Source organism: Saimiri boliviensis, chromosome 3, assembly GCF_048565385.1.
Source record: "Saimiri boliviensis isolate mSaiBol1 chromosome 3, mSaiBol1.pri, whole genome shotgun sequence".
In the NCBI taxonomy this organism is placed as follows: Eukaryota; Metazoa; Chordata; class Mammalia; order Primates; family Cebidae; genus Saimiri; species Saimiri boliviensis.
In genome coordinates this window covers 51,528,957-51,550,159 of record NC_133451.1, presented here as the reverse complement: position 1 = coordinate 51,550,159, position 21,203 = coordinate 51,528,957, and the positions used below count along the sequence as shown (strand labels likewise).

The following is a 21,203-nucleotide window of genomic DNA, read 5'->3' as shown; positions in this document are numbered from 1 at the left end:
AAATGTAGACTTGGGATCTATGGTATCTTAATGTTACAAGTACTAAATGTAGAAGTGCCAAGCAGGGCTAATTTAATAATATGACACACCGAAAAGAGTCCTGGCCTTTAATATTCAATATCTGTTGTGCCAATATCACATACAACGTAGATTTGGTAAATAATAGATATCTGTGAGGTACCTCTCACCTGCATTTGGAAATAAGTAATCTCTTGGTTAAACAAGCAAAAAAAAAAGACATGATGGATAGGATTAGTTATCTAAACACTTTAAAGGACAAGATGTTTTATAGTACAAAAGCAGATTAGGATTTTGAGACATAACCAAGGTAACCGTAAAAGAAACTGTGTAACATAACCATATCTACATTTAAAAAGTCTCGGCCAGCTGTGATGACGTTTGTGATCCTAGTACTCTTGGAGGCCAAGGCAGGAGGACTGCTTGAGGCCAGTTCTTGAGTTCAAGACCAGCCCAGGTAAAAGAGCGAGACCCTGCCTCTGCAAAAAATTAAACAATTAGCCAGGCATAGTGGCGCACATCTGTAGTTCTAGCTACTTGGAAGACTTAGGCAAGAGGATCACTTGAGCCCAGGAGTTCAAAGTTACAGTGAGCTATGATCACACTACTGCACTCTAGCCTAAGGAACAGAGTGAGACTTTCTCTCAAAGCAAAACAAAATAATCTTCCAGCCAGGCGCGGTGGCTCAAGCCTGTAATCCCAGCACTTTGGGAGGCCAAGGCAGGTGGATCACGAGGTCAAGAGATCGAGACCATCCTGGTCAACATGGTGAAACCCCGTCTCTACTAAAAATACAAAAAAGTGGCTGGGCATGGTGGCACGTGCCTGTAATCCCAGCTACTCAGGAGGCTGAGGCAGGAGAATTGCCTAAACCCAGGAGGTGGAGGTTGCGGTGAGCCAAGATTGCGCCATTGCACTCCAGCCTGGGTAACAAGAACGAAACTCCATCTCAAAAAAAAAAAAAAAAAACCTCCTTCCAGAAAGGAGTCTGTACAGATTCTAGAAAAGGAAAGCTCAATAAATAAAGATTTGACAGTCTATTTTTTAATTACTGTTTAGGTCTCAGCTTAAATGTCACTTTCTCCAAGGAATTCTTCCAGATTCTTCAATCTAATTTAGATCTCCTTCTATATACTCTTACAGTATTTTTTAATCTCTTCTGTACTTTCTTCATAAACACATTATAAATGAGGTTATAAAGTTGTTTACATGATCGTGTGTTTAATGTGTGTCTGTACTACTAAAATTTAAGCTCTATAAGGGCCACAGAAGGAACCTGGCCTTTTTCATCACCACTTCAGTGTCCAGTATGGTACCCAGGAAAACAGGAGTTCCGTGAACATTAATTGACTGACTTTCTTGAGCAGAAACTAACTCTTCTTTAGGTATATCTGATGTACATATTTCTGTTATTGTTAATGTATAATAATTGGGAATAACACCCTTTACTACTCCATTCATTGTCCCCTAAACACACACAAGCACTGAAGGCTGCAAGGACAGGAACTGTCTTCTTCATCTCTGTATTCTCTGTATTCTATGCCTCATTCAGAGCAGGCACTCGGTATTTATCTCTTGACTGACTAATTTTCTACCAGAACTGATTTGCTTTGAACCAGCAAATAATAAGGAAATAAACCATTCACTGGTAACTAGGTGTTACACTGGATACGTACACAATTATCTCATTGATCAAAGGGCATAAAGTTTCAGTTAGACTGGAGGAATTTTTCTTTTCTTTGAGACAGAGTCTTGCTCTGTCACCAGGCTGGAGTGCGATCTCAACTCACTGCACCCTCTACCTCCTGAGTTCAAATGACTCTCCTGCCTGAGCCTCCTGAGTAGCTGGAATTACTGGCATGCACCACTATGCCCAACTAATTTTTTTTTTTTTTTTAGACGGAGTTTTGCTCGTTACCCAGGTTGGAGTGCAATGGCATGATCTCGGCTCACCACAACCTCCACCTCCTCGGTTCAGGCAATTCTCCTGCCTCAGCCTCCTGAGTTGCTGGGATTACAGGCACGCGCCACCATGCCCAGCTAATTTTTTGTATTTTTAGTAGAGACGGGGTTTCACCATGTTGACCAGATGGTCTCGATCTCTTGACCTCGTGATCTACCTGCCTCGGCCTCCCAAAGTGCTGGGATTACAGGCGTGAGCCACCACGCCCAGCCCAATTTTTTTGTATTTTTGGTAGAGTCGGGGTTTCACCATGTTGGTCATGAACTCCTGGTCTTGAACTCCTGACCTCGTGATCCACCTGTCTTGACCTCCCAAAGTGCTGGCATTACAGGAGTGAGCCACCGTGCCCTGCTGGAATGTTTTAATAACCTATTACGTTGCATGGTAACCAGTTAATAATAACATATTGTATACTTAAAAACTGCTAAAAGATTTTTAACATTGGCACCACAAAAAAAACAGTAAGTTGGTGAGGAAATAGACATGTTAATTGGCTCTGAATCTTTCTACAATGTATACATAGATCAAAACATCCAACTGTAGTCTATAAATAAACGTATTGTCAATTAAAAATAAAACCAACAAATTATCTCATTCAGTCTTTACAAGAAGTTGTAGTCACTTTCCCCACTCTGCAAATGAGGGAAACAGGGTTCCATGAAGTTAGGTAACTTCTCTAATGTCATAAAGCCAGTTTGCGGAGCTGCAACTTGTGTTAGGCTCCAAATGCAAAGCACTTCTGCCTACACCATACTCAAAACTCACAGTGGGAACCAGGGTGAATACAAGGTGAGGGGGACAGTACCCACCCTACACCGGGAATAGAGAATTGATATTAAAAAGTGTTGCCAGGCATAGTGGCTCATGCCTGTAATCCCAGCACGAGACAGGCAGATCAGTTAGGTCAGGAGTTCAAGACCAACCTGGCTAACATGGTGAAACCCCATCTTTAAAAAAAAAAATTTTTTTTTTTTAAAGTGTCAATTTTTGGGGCCGGGCACGGTGTCTCAAGCCTGTAATCCCAGCACTTTGGGGGGCTGAGGCGGGTGGATCACGAGGTCGAGAGATCGAGACCATCCTGGTCAACATGGTGAAACCCCATCTCTACTAAAAATACAAAAAATTAGCTGGGCATGGTGGCATGTGCCTGTAATTCCAGCTACTCAGGAGGCTGAGGCAGGAGAATTGCCTGAACCCAGGAGGTGGAGGTTGCGGTGAGCCAAGATCGCGCCATTGCACTCCAGCCTGGATAACAAGAGTGAAACTCCATCTCAAAAAAAAAAAAAAAGTGTCAATTTTTGGGGCCGGGCGCAGTGGCTCAAGCCTGTAATCCCAGCACTTTGGGAGGCCGAGGCAGGTGAATCACGAGGTCGAGAGATCGAGACCATCCTGGTCAACATGGTGAAACCCCGTCTCTACTAAAAATACAAAAAATTAGCTGGGCATGGTGGCTCGTGCCTGTAATCCCAGCTACTCAGGAGGCTGAGGCAGGAGAATTGCCTGAACCCAGGAGGCGGAGGTTGCGGTGAGCCAAGATCGCGCCATTGCACTCCAGCCTGGGTAACAAGAGCGAAACTCCGTCTCAAAAATAAAAATAAAATAAAAATAAAAAAGTGTCAATTTTTTTCTGAGTTATTACAATCCTAAACAACTGTGCCTAACAATTTGCCATAAAGCAGAGGTTGAAAACCCAGCTAGTACCAAATCCAGCTGCAGAACGGTCTTTGTTGTTTGCCAACCAAATGTTCATGAACATGTTTAAAACAGCTAATTTTACGGCGGGCATCATGGCTCACATTAGTAATCCCAGCACTCTGGGAGGCCAAGGCAGGCAGATTACTTGAGATCAGGTGTTTGAGACCAGCTTGGGCAATATGGCAAAAATCTGTTTCAAAAAAAAAAAAAAAAGAAAGAAATTAGCCAGGCATGGTAGCATGTGCCTATAGTCCCAGCTACTCAGTAGGCTAAGGTGGAAAAATGCCTTGAGCCCAGGAGGCAGAGGTTACAGTGTGCCAAGATCATGCCACTGCACTCCAGCCTGGGTGACAAACTCAATAAATAAATAAAGTAAAATAAAATAGCTAATTTTAGGTGGGGAATGCACTTCCTAGTTCCCAGTACTCCCAACTGTCTTACATCCCACCTATTTCATTCATATATTTACCCACTATCCTCTATCATGCCTGCAATTTATTACTGGGACTCTAAAATGCTCTGAACACCCTGCTTTTCTGAACTCTAGAAAATAAATTCTTTGTCTACACCAGGTACCATTATAACTTCGACAATATAAGTAAGTTGAGGGGGAGAAAAATTTTACCTAATTTTACTAGTGCCTTACCAATATCTCTCACACACTTGTCTTTCAAATGTGAATCCAACACAGAGCAACTGAATAAAATATTTTGGTTAAAAGCTCTGAGATATTTATCTCCTTAGTATTTCATACTTGATTAAAATGATCATTTTGTGGGAGATTCCTCTATAAAACAAAAATGATCAATTCAGTCACTTTTCCTGAGTCCTAAGTACATACAGAACTTAAAAAAAATTCAGCAACATATAAATTACTAATAACTTGTACTGCATTTTTCCACCAATTCTTTTTTTTTTTTTTTTTTTGTCACCCAGGCTGGAATGCAGTGGCAAGATCATAAATCACTTCACCCTTGCACTCCTGGGCTCAAGCAATCTCCTTCCCTCAGCCTTCCCAGTAAGTGGTACTAGAGGTGCCTGACACTATGCTCAGCTAATTTTTTACTTTTTCTTTTGTAAAGAAGGAGTCTCGTTGAGTTGACTAGACTGGTCTTGAACTCCCGGCCTCAAGTGATCCTCCTGCCTTGGCCTCCCAAAGTGTTGGAGTTACAGGTTTGAGCTACCACACCTGGCCTCATTCTTATAATAGATAACATAGTATAGTGTTTATACTGACAACTGTAACTCAAAATTCATAAGCCATTAGCTTATGAGGTTAAAAAATGAAGTCTAATCAGAAGACGAAACTGTTTGACAATGGACACAAGATCTTCAGGGAAAACACGACAGAACTGGCAAATTCAGCCAAGGCTGAAAGCAAATGTTTTGAGTTTTAATGGGCTACTCCCCACTCCCAGATTTCCCCTAATTTTACCTAGTATGTAGATAAAGTCACATAAACCTTTCAAGACTCCTGAACTCCAAAGCTTAAAAGAAGGAATATCTGAAGAACTCAAATGATACTCACAAAACACTAAAAATAATTAAGAGTTAAATTTTAATCTCTCATGAATCATGGTCAACTTTAATAAACACAATAGGAGATGCAACTAGAAAATGACATAAAGTGAACATTTTTGGATCATCAATTTCCAAATATGGTTGCAGAGGACAAACAAAACAAACTGTACAGCACCCACTTGCCATTTCTATCTATCTCCCCTAGCACAGTTAATAGAGAAGATGCTTGGTCAGCAGAATGTAACACACCTTCCTAATTGGTCCAAGGCTAGAAACGATATGAAACCATGTTGCCTGCGATGCATATAAAACCACTCTGCTATGAGAGAGAAAATGCAGCTGATATAGAAAGTAAACTGTGCCTGGGCACAGTGGCTTACAGATCCCAAAGTGCTGGGATCTGTAATCCCAGCACTTTGGGAGCTCAAGGTAGGTGGATCACAAGGTCAGGAGTTTGAGACCAGCCTGGTCAACATGGCTAAACTCCATCTCTATTACAAATACAAAAATTAGCTGGGCGTGGTGGCACGCGCTTTTAATCCTGGCTACTTTGGATGCTGAGGAAGGAGAATCACTTGAACCTGAGAGGTGGAGGTTGCAGTGAACCGAGATCACATCATTATACTCCAGCCTAGGCAATGAAGAGTGAAACACAGTCTCAGAAAAAAACAAGAAAGTAAACTCTAAAAAGAGAGAGAATATCCAACAATGAGTCCTGGAAGCCCAGGTGCCTCTACACTTCTTCTACAACTTAGCTATTCAGCCCTTCCTTAATTTCTAGTAATCAATATGTTATAGTTTGTTCTTATGTAATTTTCCTAATTAATGCTGCGTTCCTACAGTACAGGCCATGGAAGAAAACAAAATCAAAATCAGAACTTTTTCAAAGCAAGAATGAATAAAGTTACATTTACTATAATAATAAACCAGCAAAGTTTATTCATAAAGATGCTTTCTGGCCTTATCACTTACTCTTATAAAGGGACATTACCTTTTCTGGTGTTCTAAATATTGAACTTTTTTCACGTGCGTTATAATTTGCAGAGCAAGATCTTCGCTGTATTATATGTTGAAGTCTCTCTAGCTCTTTCTTATAATAATCTCGTTCTTCTTCTATACCTTTCAGAAATGTATCTAAACGAGAAGGTGACCTGTCTCGACGTTTTATTCCATGTTCTAGTCTCATCCTCTCAACTTCCAAAGTAAGTTCTCTTTCTGCAAATTAAAGTGATTAACTCTTAAAATAGTGTTGCATACGTAATGTTGATTAGTCAAGTAAATTATATTAATAACTTTTAGAATGAGAGCTACTAGAAATCATGAACTGTTCTATATATCACCTGTAAGTACTAAATCTATTGAAGAGGTAAATATTCAGAAGAAAAAAGAAAAAAAAAGCAAAAATTAAAAGTTTAAATGAAGTCCAATAGGTCCAAGTCCTCCTGCTTTTGTCTTATTTTAAAGTGGGTACTATTCAGTACTACAAAATGAAGCAATAAATTACCACATGGTACTTTCCTGGGATCTAAAAATGCACTAAAATATATATATATATAAACAATCATAATATGCATAAACTTAACATTAAGCTTGAATTTAAAACAGCATACACATATTCAAAGAGAGTTAAATAACTCAAATAAATATTATTATTAGCTTTTACCACAGCAATTTCCTCTTCATGAGTCAAAAGTAACCAAATACTGGCAATTTCACATAGTCGAACCTAATTTAATTTAAGTTCATTGCAACTCTGAGGCATGGAATGATTTTCCTGATGTATTCTGATTTACGCACATCTCTTCTTTCATTCATTCAACAGATATGTATTAAGCATTTACTATATGCCCAGCACTAGCTAAGGATACAAGTATGAAAACCATAGCCAAGGCTGAACAACTATTCTAACTGTAGTAGGATAAAACCTACAAAAGAATGTGCAGTGCAAACTCGAGGATGAATGGCAAATTTGTCCCAAGAAGGAATGACCAGAGAAGTAAAAAGAAAGTAGGAGTGTGGGAAAGAATGGCCAACTGGGTTAAATGCAGTCAAATAAGCTAACGAATGAAAAGTATCCACTGCATCTAGCAAAACGGAGGTGAATGATGACTTTAACAAGAGCAATTGTGTTGAAGAGGTGGGAACAGAAGCCAACTGGAGTGGACTGAGGAGCTATGGGGTAGTGGGTGATCAAGCAGAACAGCAAGCATGGATGACCTTTCAAGATGCTGAAGCTATGAAGAGTATGAAGAGAAGAGAAGAGTGGCTGGATAGGAATGGGTCAAAGTTTTTGTATTGAAATTGATGAAGAACTTTCCTCAACAGGATGAAAGAAAAAAAAAAGAAAAAATTTTTTTAAAAAAACAAGAAATTGGTGAAAAATAAGCATGTCTGAATGCCAATGGGAAAAACAGTACAAAGATTACAATTATGGAGAGGAGATCATTAATTTAAAGGTTTTTAAAATCAGAGAAGTTACGATTCAGAGAATAGATGGAGTCACTGGTCTTTCCTAAGAGGGACACTCCTGACTGAACAGGAAGGAAGATGCACAGGTTTTTAACCTGAGGTCAGAGGACTGAGTGAATGCCTGCAATGGCTTCCTTCTTTTTGGAAAACTGGAGGTAGAATCATCTACTCAGAATGAGGGGGGTAATGGGACTCCCAAGTTTACTGACAATGCAAAACATTTCAAAATATTCCCCATGGAGAATGGAAGATCAAATGCTAAGAGAAATAATGTAAGATATGGCACAGAGTGTCCTGCTGAGGTTCAGGACCATCTAATTTACAGTGCTCTCAATGTGCCTGGTGCACACTCAAACAGCTGCCCATGTGTAAAAGTGTAGAAGGCAAATTGTTTGGCTCATCCATGGCTGAGTGTCTGGCAGAGGGATGTACACAAAACACAGGGAAGTGAGAGTCTGAGACAGCTGAAAGATTACACTCAAATGATAGGCCACACATAGCTATCAAAAGAAGTATATTTTAGACTTTTATATATGGTTCTAAGCACTTTAACATATCAACTCATTTAATGATCAAAACAACCTTTCAGGGTAGGTGTCATCATTAGCCCCAGTGATAGGGAAACCAAGGCACGGAGAGCTTCAGTAACATGCTCAAGTTACACAGCTAGTAAGTAGAGAGGAGGTCAAATAGATTATCCACATGGGCCTAGGATAGAGTCTCTTCTTAATATGGTACATTGGCTTTCTTTCTCTTCCTAAGACACGCCATTTGATGGCACCAAGCTTCTGCACTTGCCATTTTCTCTGCATAGAAAATTAGACCCCATCTTCATATTGCTGGTGTCTTGTCATTGAGCACTTCATGCAATCTCTAGTACATCCTCCCATTCTAATTTAATACCTCTTATCAACTAAAATTAGCTCCTTCACTTATGTGCCACTAGTCTGTTTCCCTAACAAGAAAAAAAGGCTCTGCAAGAGCAGGGCCCTTATGTATTTTGTTTTTGTTTGCCACTATATACCCTAGCAGTCAAAATAGGGCCTGGCACACACCCATAAAGCAGGTGATTAAGAAACATTGGTCAAATTGATGAATGAATGAATTCTGATGTTCCTTATGCCAAGTCATTCAGGGCTGGTACCTGCAGAAAGTTAGCCGATCTTGTGTGTGTGTGTGTGTGTGTGTGTGTGTGTGTGTGTGTGTGTGTGTGTATTTTAAGATAATACAACTGCATTTCCTTGAAAAGATTCTGTACTTCAGTTTTCTACTATCAAAATAGGCTTCCCTTTAGTTTTATTTAATTCTATTATTAGTCTGTCTCAAAGAAGTACACATTTCTATTGGAAAATATTCAAGCAGGGTTCCCTGTATAAACTAGTCAAAACATAAAAATTCTAAGGTCCTTGAGGGAAAGATTTCTACTGTATCTACAGTACCTACTATGGTTTCCGGCTAATGGTAAACACTCAACAAATATTTATTGAATGAATGACTGAATGAATGAAAGATTATCTACTAAGAAAAACAATACATCAAGAGGAAATCACAATCATTTTTTAAGTCATCAAAATTTGACATCTTACCTGTAACTGCAAAATTTTCAACTTTTTTGCTAAGTCTTTGCTTTTCTTGTTCAAGCTGATGAACAACAGTTTCTAGATCTGATTTTACAAGGAGTTCATCACTCAGTCTCTCCTTTTCTTTATGGCATAAGTTCAATTCCTGCAAATTGTAATACTATAATTAAGACATCTAACATCTTTATAAAATAGTATCATACTTAAAAGTAAAATAGATTTTTATAAGCACATTTACAAAACAGCAACTTACATGTGTGTGAACAATTAGTCAAATATATGGTTTCAATTAAACTTAATTATCATTTGTAGCTGAAAGTACTGTAAAACACAAATATCAACAATGTTTCTTTGTGGGTGGGAGAATTATTAGATTTTATTTTCTTCTAGTTTGGCATGTTGCCCTATTTTTTTCTAAATGAACATGTACTTATATGATTTCAAAAATTAAAGCTTTTTCACGGTTAAGAGAGCAGTAATAAGAAAAAGTCTTCTAAGACCACCACATACAGTGTATCTGTAACTATACTGGTTATTCTCTCAGCCTCATCTGCACAACAAGGATAAGACCAGGACACTAAGGATTCACTGGCGAGGATCAATCTATGGTTATGAAGTATTTTCCATGGTAACCAGCATGTCCCTATGGTAAGTGCTTAATAAATGTTAGCTACGAATATCATCATTCTTATCTTAAAAATTCATAGAATCTTGCATTACTGGAAAAAATAAGAAAGGTAAGAAAGTATGGCAACATGGCAACATCTTATTGTCAGCCAACACTAGTGAAACTGGGTCACAGTTCTGAGACAAGTGTTATGAATCACGTCCAACATTTAGTGCACATACAACTAGCAGTGAACAAACAGCAAAAATCCCTTGCTCTCATGCTTCCTTTTAAATTGACATATGCCACCAGAACACTCCAGCTAGACTGTGTAAAAAGTATACATAAAGAAAGAACTTGGAAATTAGTATTTACCTTTCTTTCCAATCTTAGAGAAAACTCTTCCAATTCAACAGGCTATTTTTAAAAATCCTCAATCATTTGGGTGACTACTTGGTTTCTACCTATAAGCAAGACACTCTTTCTGCTAACTCCAGACTTTAGGACTGTATACTTTTTCTGTATGCTATATTTAGGCTTCTGTTGGGATGATCACTTCCTTAGTCATTTGAAGACTACCAGAACAAGAAATGTGACTAGGAAAATGGTTTGTATTATCAAAAAAGCTATTAAATGAAGACTGGGCTGAACACAATGGCTCACGCCTGCACTCCTAGCACTTTAGGAGGCTGAGGCAAGAGAACCACTTGAGCCCAGGAGTTTAACACCAGCCTGGGCAATATAGTAAGACCTCATTTCTACTAAAAAAAAAAAAAAAAAAAAGGCTAGGCACGGTGGCACATGCCTGTAGTCTTAACCATGCAGAAGGCTGAAGTGGGAGGATCACTTGAGCACAGTGGGGTCAAGGCTGCAGTGAGCTATGATCATGCCACCGCACTCTAGCCTAGGTGACAAGGCAAGACCTTGTCTCTAATAAATAAATAAATGAGGATGGAGTGCCTTTTGTAATAATCAACAAATATTTCAAGTAATTAATTTCTGGTATTAATACTAGTCAAGTCATAAAGTAGTTACAAGAATGTAAAATTTCTAGCAACTACCTACTATCCATAAGATTAAAGAACTATAAAAATATAAACTTTCATATCCATGTAGTAGAATATTACTCAGCCATCAAAAGGAATGAAGTGCTCACACATGCTACCACAAGCAAGAACCTTGTAAACACTATGCTTAGTAAAAGAATCCAAACACAAAAATATATGACTCCCTTTATATGGAATGGCCAGAACAGAAAAATCTACAGAAACAGAAAGTAGATTAGTGGTTACCAAGAGCTGAGCAATAAAATAAGGCATAAAAAGTTTCTTAATGACAATGCTGGCAATTCAATATGACATAAACTTACCAGTTGAAGTTTTGCCATTGTTTCTTCAAGATCCCGCATTTCAGAGAGCTTTCTTTTAATCTCTTTCTAGGAATAAAAAGCCTATTAGGTACATACTTAAAAGTCTAAGAATACTTATCACTAAGTCACAATGCAATTAAGATCAAGTCATTTTGCAGGTATTTCACATTCCCTTTTACCAGTGAGATCTGAGGCTTTATCCCTAATAATCAATTTCAATGAAGAGGCAAAATTGAGGCTGCTCTTTAATCTTTGGTATCCTGAGTGTTTACAGGGGCCTGCCTGGAACATCTGAAGAAGGCCACTTAAAACATCTTGTAGGACCTTCCTTGGGCCTCAGATTTTCGGGTAATCTTATGGCACTGTCATTTCCTGAATTTCCTATCCTATTTGCTTTCTCTACATCTGCTTTTACCAATCTGGATCCCATCTTTACTGCCACTGAAAGAGCAGAATGCCAGGATCAAAATATTATGACCCAACAGGAATATTTTGTTGAGCCAACTTCTTATTTCTGAGCATTTGCAATGGGACATGGGAAGCTGTGTTTAGTATGCTATGTGTACAAGCATAGAAGATGCAAAAGGTGGTGGAAAAAGAGAGAAATGAGATACAGGAGTGTTGCAATGAAACTAAAACCATGAAAACAGAATTTAAACTGCACTCATTATGTCCTTTTTCAAGATTGTGTTGGTGGTCTGGGGTCCTTTGAGAATCCATATGCATTTTAGAAGCTTTTTCTATTTTTGCAAAAAAACGCCACTGGGATTTTGATAGGTATTGCACTAAATGAGTGGTATGGACACTTCAAGAATATTGAGTCTTCCAATCCATCGACACGGAATGCCTTCCCATTTGTTTGTGTATTCTTTAACCTCTTTAGCAACACTGTATAGTTTTTCAGGTGTACAAGTTTTTCATCTCAATGGCTAAGTTTATTTCCAAGTATTTTATTCTTTTTGATGCTATTGCAAATGGGATTACTTTCTTAATTTCCTTTTTGGATAGTTTATTCTTAGTATATAGAAAAACATCGGATCTTTGTGTGTTGATTTTGTATCCTGCATTTTTGCTGAATTGGTTTCTTCTGGTTTTTGTGGAATGTCGGAGGCTTTCTACATACAAAATTATGTCATCTGTAAACAGAGATAATTTTATTCTTTCTTCGCAATTTAATTTGTATGCCTTTTCTTGCCTAACTGCTCTGGCTAGGACTTCCAGTACTAGGCTGAATAATAGTGACAAGAATGCGAATCCTTTCTTGTTCTTCATCTTAGAGGAAAAGCTTCTAGTTTCTCACCACTGAGTATGATTGTTTGCTATGGGCCTTTCATATACGATTTTTTAAATATTGGGGTAATTTCCTTCTAGTCGACTAATTAGTAGAAATGGCACTGTATAAAACCAATTTGGTGATGTAAAGCAGTGGTCTTCAAACTTGTTTATACTTACTCCTGGGATAAAATGAACATTTTCCAAATATTATATAAAACTATGGTACGCACATAGTTTTAAGGAATCAGCATCTGAATCCTTAATTTGCATATTCAGTGCTTCTTAAAAATGATCTACTTAAGAACTTGTCTGTGGCCCAAGTATCACGTGAGTTCTGCATTCCTACCCTCTCTTTTATAGCTGCCTTTCTCTCAATGTTCAAAGAAGGGCATGTATCTCATTCATGCCCCAAAAAGCGCACTGTCTCAAGATAAAAAAAACTTTTGGAGTACCAGATTAAAAGATAATCTGAATGTTGGGGCTGGCCAACAGCTTTAAATAAGACACTATTTTCTCCCACTATATTTCATTAAGAGATAGATGTATTCCTAATAAAATTTTACCTTTTTATTTCATAAATATCAACATTTGTGGTATACTTGTCACTTTAACACTCTGATAACTAATAATTGTAATGATAATACTATTCAGATAAAAATGTTAATACCTTGAATCTTACAGTTATGGGAATTTTTAAAAATTAAAAATTTCTTTTTTTCCCCATTAGATAGGCTGACAGAATATTTTTTAAATTAAAAAAATTCATTATTTTAAAATTTGTTCTTTTTATTGCACAGATATATGATAGTGTGATCATGAAAAGATTTTCAGGCATAAAACTAGTTGAAACAGGATAAAACTTTGTGGAAATTTTAAGGAGAAAGGATCATTTAGACTTAACTGGCTATAATTAAAAGAACAATTAGTTATATTTTAAGATATTATATTTAAAATAGAATGGAAATATCACCCTTTGCATTTAAACTTAAAAGATGAAAAATGCTATTATAATTACCAACTTAAAAACGTTCAAGGTCATATATAGTCTTAAAAATACTTCTAAAGAATTCTTGGTGGCCAGGCATGGTGGCTTATGCCTGTAATCTGAGCACTTAGGGAGGCTGAGGCGGGAGGACTGCTTAACCCAGGAGTTTGAGATCAACCTGGACAACATAGTGAGATCCCATCTCTGCAAAAAAATTAAAAAATTAGCTGGGCCTTGTGGCATGCACCTTTAGTCCCAGCTACTCAGGAAGCTAATAGGGGAAGATTGCTTAAGCCTGAGGAGGTTGAGGCTACAGTGAGCTATGACTGTGCCACCACACTCCAGCCTAGGCAACAGAGCAAGACCATGTCTCAAAAAAAGACAGGCTGGGCGCGGTGGCTCATGCCTGTAATCCCAGCATTTTGGGAGGCTGAGGTGAGTGGATCACCTGAGGTCAGGAGTTCGAGATCAGGCTGGTCCACATGGTAGATTTTAGTCTCTACTAAAAATACAAAAATCAGCTGGGCATGGTTACAGGCACCTGTAATTCCAGCCACTCGGAGGCTGAGGCAGGAGAATTGCTTGAACCCAGGAAACAGAGGTTGCAGTGAGCCCAGATCGCACCACTGCACTCCACTCCAGCCTGAGTGACAGAGACTCTGTCTCAAAAAAAAAAAAAAAAAAAAAAAAAAGATTCTTGAGCAAAAAAGACATGGAGGGGAAACTTTAGAAGCTCTCTCACAATGTAGAGATAAAAGAACAGAGATTAGCTCTCTTCTTGCCGCCCAAGATGCCGAAAGGAAAGAAGGCCAAGGGGAAGAAGGCGGCTCCAGCCCCTGCTGTCGTAAAGAAGCCGGAGACCAAGAAAGTGGCCAATCCTGTGTTTGAGAAAAGGCCAAAGAATTTTGGCACTGGACAGGATATTCAACCGAAAAGAGACCTAACCCACTTTGTGAAATGACCCCGCTGTATCAGATTGCAGCGGCAGAGAGCCATCCTTTATAAGCGGCTGAAAGTGCCTCCTGCCATTAACCAGTTCACTCAGGTCCTGGATCGCCAAACAGTTATTGAGCTGCTAAAGCTGGCCCAGAAGTATAGGCCAGACACACAGCAAGAGAAGCAGCGGAGGCTGTTGGCCCGGGCAGAGAAGAAAGCTGCTGGCAAAGGGGACGTCCCCACTAAGAGACCACCTGTCCTTTGAGCAGGAGTTAACACCGTCACTGCCTTGGTGGAGAACAAGAAAGCTCAGCTGGTGGTGACTGCACACGACACAGATCCCATTGAGCTGGCTGTCTTCTTGCCTGCCTTGTGTCGGAAAATGGGAGTCCCTTACTGTATTATCAAGGGGAAGGCAAGACTGGGACGTCTAGTCCACAGGAAGACCTGCACCACCATCGCCTTCACCCAGGCTAACTCGGAAGACAAAGGCGCTTTGGCTAAGCTGGTGGAAGCTATCAGGAGAAAGTACAGTGACAGATATGAGGAGATCCACCGTCACTGGGGAGCAAGGTCCTGGGTCCCAAGTCTGTGGCTCGCATCGCCAAGCCTCAAAAAAGCAAAGGCTAAACAACTTGCCACTGTAGAGTTTTCTGTAAATAAAAATAATTAAAACGATACAAATTTTCCTTCAAAAAATAAAATAAAATAAAAAAGAACAGAGATTAAAATCTTGAAGGAAAACACACTAGAGTTTGGAGATCCATCCTAAGAATAGGTATGCTTCAGAGAGACACCCAAACAACTAGAAAAAATACAATCATTTAGAGGGTGTAAACAACACTTCAGAAAACCCTAAATTGCCAAAGCAAAAAAACAAAGAGACACACAAAATAAACCAAAAACCTGAATGCAGATATCAAAAGGGCTCAAGCTCACTGTGTGCTAGAATTACTAAACACTCTCACAACCTACACATATCATTCATTACCTTTGCTTCCCCAAGCTCTTTATCAGCAGTCTCAAGCACTTCTTCTTTATGTCTTTCCAACTGCTGCGCTAACTGATCTATTTCAGTTAATTCTTGGCAGAGCTTTTCATTTTTGTTACTTAAATTAACAACTTCAGATGTCACTGTTTCCTTGGTTTCCATGAGCTCTTGTATATGCTTCTCCAGGTCTTTATTAGCTTGCTGAAGAAAGTCAACCTAAATTGGGGTTGTAATTTAAGAGGTGTATAAATTGGAAAATTATCTTAAACGCTGACTTCAAACAATATTTTTAAAAACTGTATTTTAAGAGATATTGAAGATTAAAATTACAGGTATTTTACATTTGCAAACTTACATTATTTGCAAAACTGACCATGTGAAATTTGATGAAAGTATATATCCATCGGCTTTAATTTTCAAGCATAGAAAGGATAAGAAATTTGTGTGAACTTTTTCCCAATACAGAGTTCTATATGACAAGAATATCATGATATAGAATTCTGTCTGTGGCCCAAGCAGCTCCGTCACAGCAAAATTTCTAAAGTTCATGGGTCATGCTGTATGGAACTCTCCTGCTCTTTCAGCCTTAGGTCAAATGCCTGGCAAAGGAATCTTCTATGTAAGTAGATAAAAGCTAGGTATTTAATTTTTATATACATATTTAATTTTTTAATGTTATAAAAGAAATACATACTTATAACAGTTTTGAAAAACAAAAAAGAAAACCAGAAAGAATATCCCACCATACAAAGATAAGCTTTGTTAGTATACTTTGGTATATTCTGTTTGCTTTCTCTTTCCAAGTCCATATATACATTTTCTTAAAACCAAATTGACAATCATGTCCCCAGAGTTTATTCTCTTCCTTTAAATTGTTAATGTTATGGTATATCTTAATTACTGCCTCATTAAATAGTCTTTAAAAAGATGATTTTTCAACAACTCCACCTTATTTCTGAATACCATTGTTCTATCAAATTTTTCCTATTATAAATAATAACTCAGTGAACAACTCCCACCACTTTTACAAACCAGTAGACCATAATAAACACATAGTGTTTACTATAAACACAATTATATACATTCAGTGAAATAATTATAAAAGCCATTACCTGAATATTTAACTGAGCAATAAGCTTTTCATTGGTCTTATTTCTAGACTCCAGAGAGAGGACATCAGGAGAGCGACCACCATCCAAGGCAACTGACAATCGTTCTATCTCTCGCTCTCTTAGCTCGATCTGAAGATATAAAGTCATGCTGTCATTTCAAATTTAAACAAATGATTAACACTGAACAAACATTTATTTGGATATATTTTCTTATGTTCCGATGTATACAAGAGATTAACATTCATATTTACGTCCACACATTATATGCATATATGCAGAACAAAAATAAATTACACAGAAAATGTCAACAGAAGTATTGTCAATATATCATATTATTTTTACTACATAGATTCTTCCTAATTAAGTTTTTGTATTTTTTTCCCTTAAGATTTAACAATGTTTATATAAAAAGAAATTTCCTAGCGGATTACATACATGCTCAAGTACTGGAACTGAACCTGAACTACTTCAGTTTCTGATAGAATAAATGAATGAGTATAACATACTAAGAAAAGTAGGTTGCTACCGAACCTTGATATTAAAAAAAATAGGTAACTGGGATGGATTTAATTATCTGTTATTTATGTAAGAATTTGGAAAAGCTCACACTTTTAAGCTTTTCTTTTTTCTTTTTTTTTTTTTTTTAGGTGAGGAGTTTTTTTTTTTTTTTTTTTTTTTTCCTTTTTTTTTTTTTTTTTATTGCATTTTAGGTTTTGGGGTACATGTGATGAACATGCAAGATTGTTGCATAGGTACACACATGGCAGTGTGCTTTGCTGCCTTCCATCCCCTCACCTGTATCTGTCATTTCTCCCCATGCTATCTCTTCCCACCTCCCCACCCCCCGCCCCTCCCCCATTCCCCCCAACAGACCCCCGTGTGTAGTGCTCCCCTCCCTGTGTCCATGTGTTCTCATTGTTCAACACCCGCCTATGAGCGAGAATATACGGTGTTTGATTTTCTGCTCTTGTGTCAGTTTGCTGAGAATGATGGTTTCCAGGTTCATCCATGTCCCTATAAAGGACGTGAACTCATCGTTTTTGATGGCTGCATAATATTCCATGGTGTATATGTACCACATTTTCCCTATCCAGTCTATCATCGTTGGGCATTTGGGTTGGTTCCAGGTCTTTGCTATTGTAATGCTTTTTTCTTTTTTTGAGATGGAATCTCGCTCTGTCACCCATCTGGAGTACAGTAGCGTGATCTCGGCTCACCGCAACCTCTGCCTCCTAGGTTCAAGCCATTCTCCTGCCTCAGCCTCCTGAGTAGCTGGAACTATAAGCACATGCCACCATGCCTGGCTAATTTTTTTGTATTTTTAGTAGAGATGGGGTTTCACCATGTTGGCCAGGCTGGTCTCAAACTCCTGACCTCAGGTGATCCACCTGCCTCAGCCTCCCAAGGTGCTAAGATTATAGGCGTGAACCACCACTCCCCGCCCAAGCTTTGGTTTTCCTAAAATAAATAAATAAAAACCAAACATTCCAAACACACCAAAAAGTAACAACAACATGGTATGTCTGAGATAGCATAAACAGCTCAGTATGACTGGATGTAATGTACATCAGACCTAGTAGTTGGAGATGTCTGAAGAATCAGGCAGAAACTAATTATGATTACCCTGGACTAAAAGATGAAACTGACAGGAATAAAACCAGAGTCAGGGAGACCTAATGCAGGAATACATAAGAGACAATTAATGATTAAAATAAAACAGTGGTAGAAGGTAGATCAGAAGAATTAAGTTTAAGAAGCATTTAGCCAGGAAAAATGACACAACTTGGTGAGTGGTATTTGAAGGCAAGAGAAAGAGATCTAGAAAGACTACAGAATGTGCACTTGGGCAAATGTTGATGCTACCAACCAAAGGAGAGAATCCAGGAATTGAAACCAGAAGAGAACAAGTTCAGTATAAGGCATATGAGTACAGAAAGACTATATCCAAGGGGAAATGCCCAGTATGAAGTTGGGTACATGGGTCTGGAGTTCGGCAGAGAAGTCTGAGACAAAGAGAGATGGCAGACTCATCAATATACAGGCGTAATATTTTAAACCAAGACAGCAGATGAGGACACTTGAGGAGAGACACAGAAGAGGAGAAGGGGTCAAAAACAGAATCTAGGAAAAAAGTATTATTTCAGGGAGTGGACATGTGAAAAAAAGCCAAAAAAATATGTTATAAGAGGCTTAAAAAAAAAAAAACTGGAAAAAAATGAAGTCATGGAAGAGTTTCAAAAAGGCATTATCAATAATATCTAATACCATAGAGTAGGTCAAGAAAATAAAGGCTGTAAGAATCCTTTTGGATCTAGCAGTTAATGTTATTGATGTCATTAACTAGACCAATTCACATAGTGGGTAAGGAAGACAGACTACAATAGGTTAAGGAGCGAGCAAGAGGTGGAGAAACAGAGACAAAAATGGAGATAATCAAGTACGACCGTCTTTGGAGACGTCTGCATGGAGAGGGAGAAGGAATCCTCAAGAGGGAGAGGTAGTTACAAGAGTTTTTTTTAAAGGGATGTTAGTTATGACAAGAGTAGTACCTCTTCATAGGATTGTTATGAAGATTAAACGAATTAATCCTTGATAAGTGGTTCTATACCTACTTGGTAAAGAAAAAAAGAACAATTGATTAAAGTAAGGTCCTAAGGAGAAAACAGGAAATGGGGTCAAGAGCACAGGCAACTCAGCCTTAAGTAAAAAAGAACAATACCCTGCCCACTAAGTCTTAAAACAGCCTGAGTACAAATACGGCTCATTTTAAAGGTACAGATAGAAAGCTGAGACAAGGTGACATTCTCAGAAGATGAGTATTATAAATTGGGAAGACAGCTTAAAAACAGCAAAACCTGGAATATGTGCTGAGAAAAACAGAATAAACTCAAGCAAAAAAAGACAAATAACTGATAGGCAACAGAGTAAGCTCAACTAAGATTGAGAACCACAATAAATTGGTGGCTTTAATCAGAATGGTCACGCTGTTTTCTCCAAACACTTCAGCCACCTCACAGAGATGGTACAAACTTTCTGTTCATAAAGTACCCAGAATAAGTGAAAGTGTAACTATAAAATGCAAAATGCCAATACTACCAAACTCATGTGCATATTGGATATTTTCAACATCTCTTCATGAAGTAAGTTTTTTGGTTGACATTATGATTTCCTTTCTTTTATTTTTTTTTGAGACAGGGTCTGTCATCAGGCTGGAGGGTGGTGTTGCAATCTGGGGTCATTGTAACATCCGCCTCCTAGGTTCAAGTGATTCTCCTGCCTTAGACTCCTGAGTAGCTGGGATTACAAGCACACGCCACAACCCCAGCTAATTTCTGTCAGTAGAGATGGGGTTTCACCATGTTGCCCAGGCTGGTCTCAAACTCCTGACCTCAAGTGATCCACCTGCCTCGAACTCCCAAAGTACTGGGATTACAGACATGAACCACCATGAACCACCACTTTTGGCCAATTTCCTTTAACTCCATTTTTATCCAAATAATCTTCAAAACACTTGACAGACTTAGTTATACCAACATCTAAGTTACATCTATATTTATGTGTGCAGATCACTCATAAATAAAAATGCAGTCATATGCAAAAAATGAAAAACGTGTTATGCAATTAACCTTCAGGAAACATATTAAGAAAACAAGCCTGTAATTACTCAAATGAAAATGTAGCCAAGACACCAACAGAAATTATGAAAAGACAAAACTTGCTATGGTTATACTATAACTCTGCATCTATGAATTATCCTGCTTCTTCAGAAAACTGTTGCAAGAGGACTAGTGCTTGTAGAAAACACACACAAAAATGGCAACACAAGAGTAACTTTCTAAGAGACTAGTGTTCAATATGACAAAATCTATAATAAGAGTAAAACAATCACAAAATAAAATTATAAAACATACCACACTTCAATAAAATATCTCCTGAGATGAAAAATGTAATATGGTTATAAAATTATATTTGGGGAGATAAATGATTCAACTAAAAGAAAAACCAAACAAAAAACTACTATTCACCTCAATGAATAGTAAAGGGAATGGACCAAGTAAGTGCTCTAAAACCACCTAAGCCATTCCAGCTATGAACTCTATTAACAAATCTGATGAAAAAGATACAAACTGTGTAAAAACTCAGTTTTGGTAATATCAAATATAACCCAATTCTATTTACAATCACAGCATACCTATCTCAATCCCTGCTATGCAAGTAAATAAAAATCCTACCTGCTTGCTATAATCTCTCACCCCACTTTCCATCACCGCTAACTTTTCTTGTAGCTGTTGCACTTCCTGTTGAAGTTCTTGAATCCTGAAAAGCACTTTAAATTAATGCCAATATACTTTTGTGAAGAAATACAAAATAACAAGAAATGAAACTAGATGTGTTCCTTCATAAATCCTATACTTTCAGCTTCTCAAAGATGTAGAGCATATTGTGCCAAAGGGTTCCCAAATCAACATATATTACATCATCATGGAGAGTTGGTTTGTAAGAATAGATTAAAAACTGAGTGGTAAACAATTTGAAACTCAGATACATCATGCAAGACACACCTCACTATTGCATTTGATCCCCAGGAAAATGCTTTGAGGTACTGCTGCCAATTCTTAAGTTAAGAAAACTGGGAGTTTACTCTGAAATTTACAGGCTTAGTAAGTGAAATAAGAAACTAC

General features: G+C 38.0%; 1 protein-coding gene across 7 annotated transcripts in view; it reads right to left on the bottom strand.

Annotated features, from left to right (window-relative positions):
• CEP135 (centrosomal protein 135) overlaps nucleotides 1-21,203 on the bottom strand; it is a 186,990-nt gene that overhangs the window by 130,682 nt on the left and 35,105 nt on the right. For all 7 annotated transcript variants that reach the window (XR_012516837.1, XR_012516838.1, XM_074396162.1 and 4 more), the window contains 6 exons: nucleotides 20,754-20,838; nucleotides 16,522-16,650; nucleotides 15,410-15,625; nucleotides 11,223-11,288; nucleotides 9,253-9,391; nucleotides 6,189-6,412 (listed from right to left, as the gene is read on the bottom strand). Coding sequence is in view for 5 of the 7 variants with exons in the window: in XM_074396162.1 (XP_074252263.1) it covers nucleotides 6,189-6,412; nucleotides 9,253-9,391; nucleotides 11,223-11,288; nucleotides 15,410-15,625; nucleotides 16,522-16,650; nucleotides 20,754-20,838 (859 nt within the window). In the remaining 2 variants the exon portion in view is untranslated. The remainder of the gene's footprint in view (nucleotides 1-6,188; nucleotides 6,413-9,252; nucleotides 9,392-11,222; nucleotides 11,289-15,409; nucleotides 15,626-16,521; nucleotides 16,651-20,753; nucleotides 20,839-21,203) is intronic.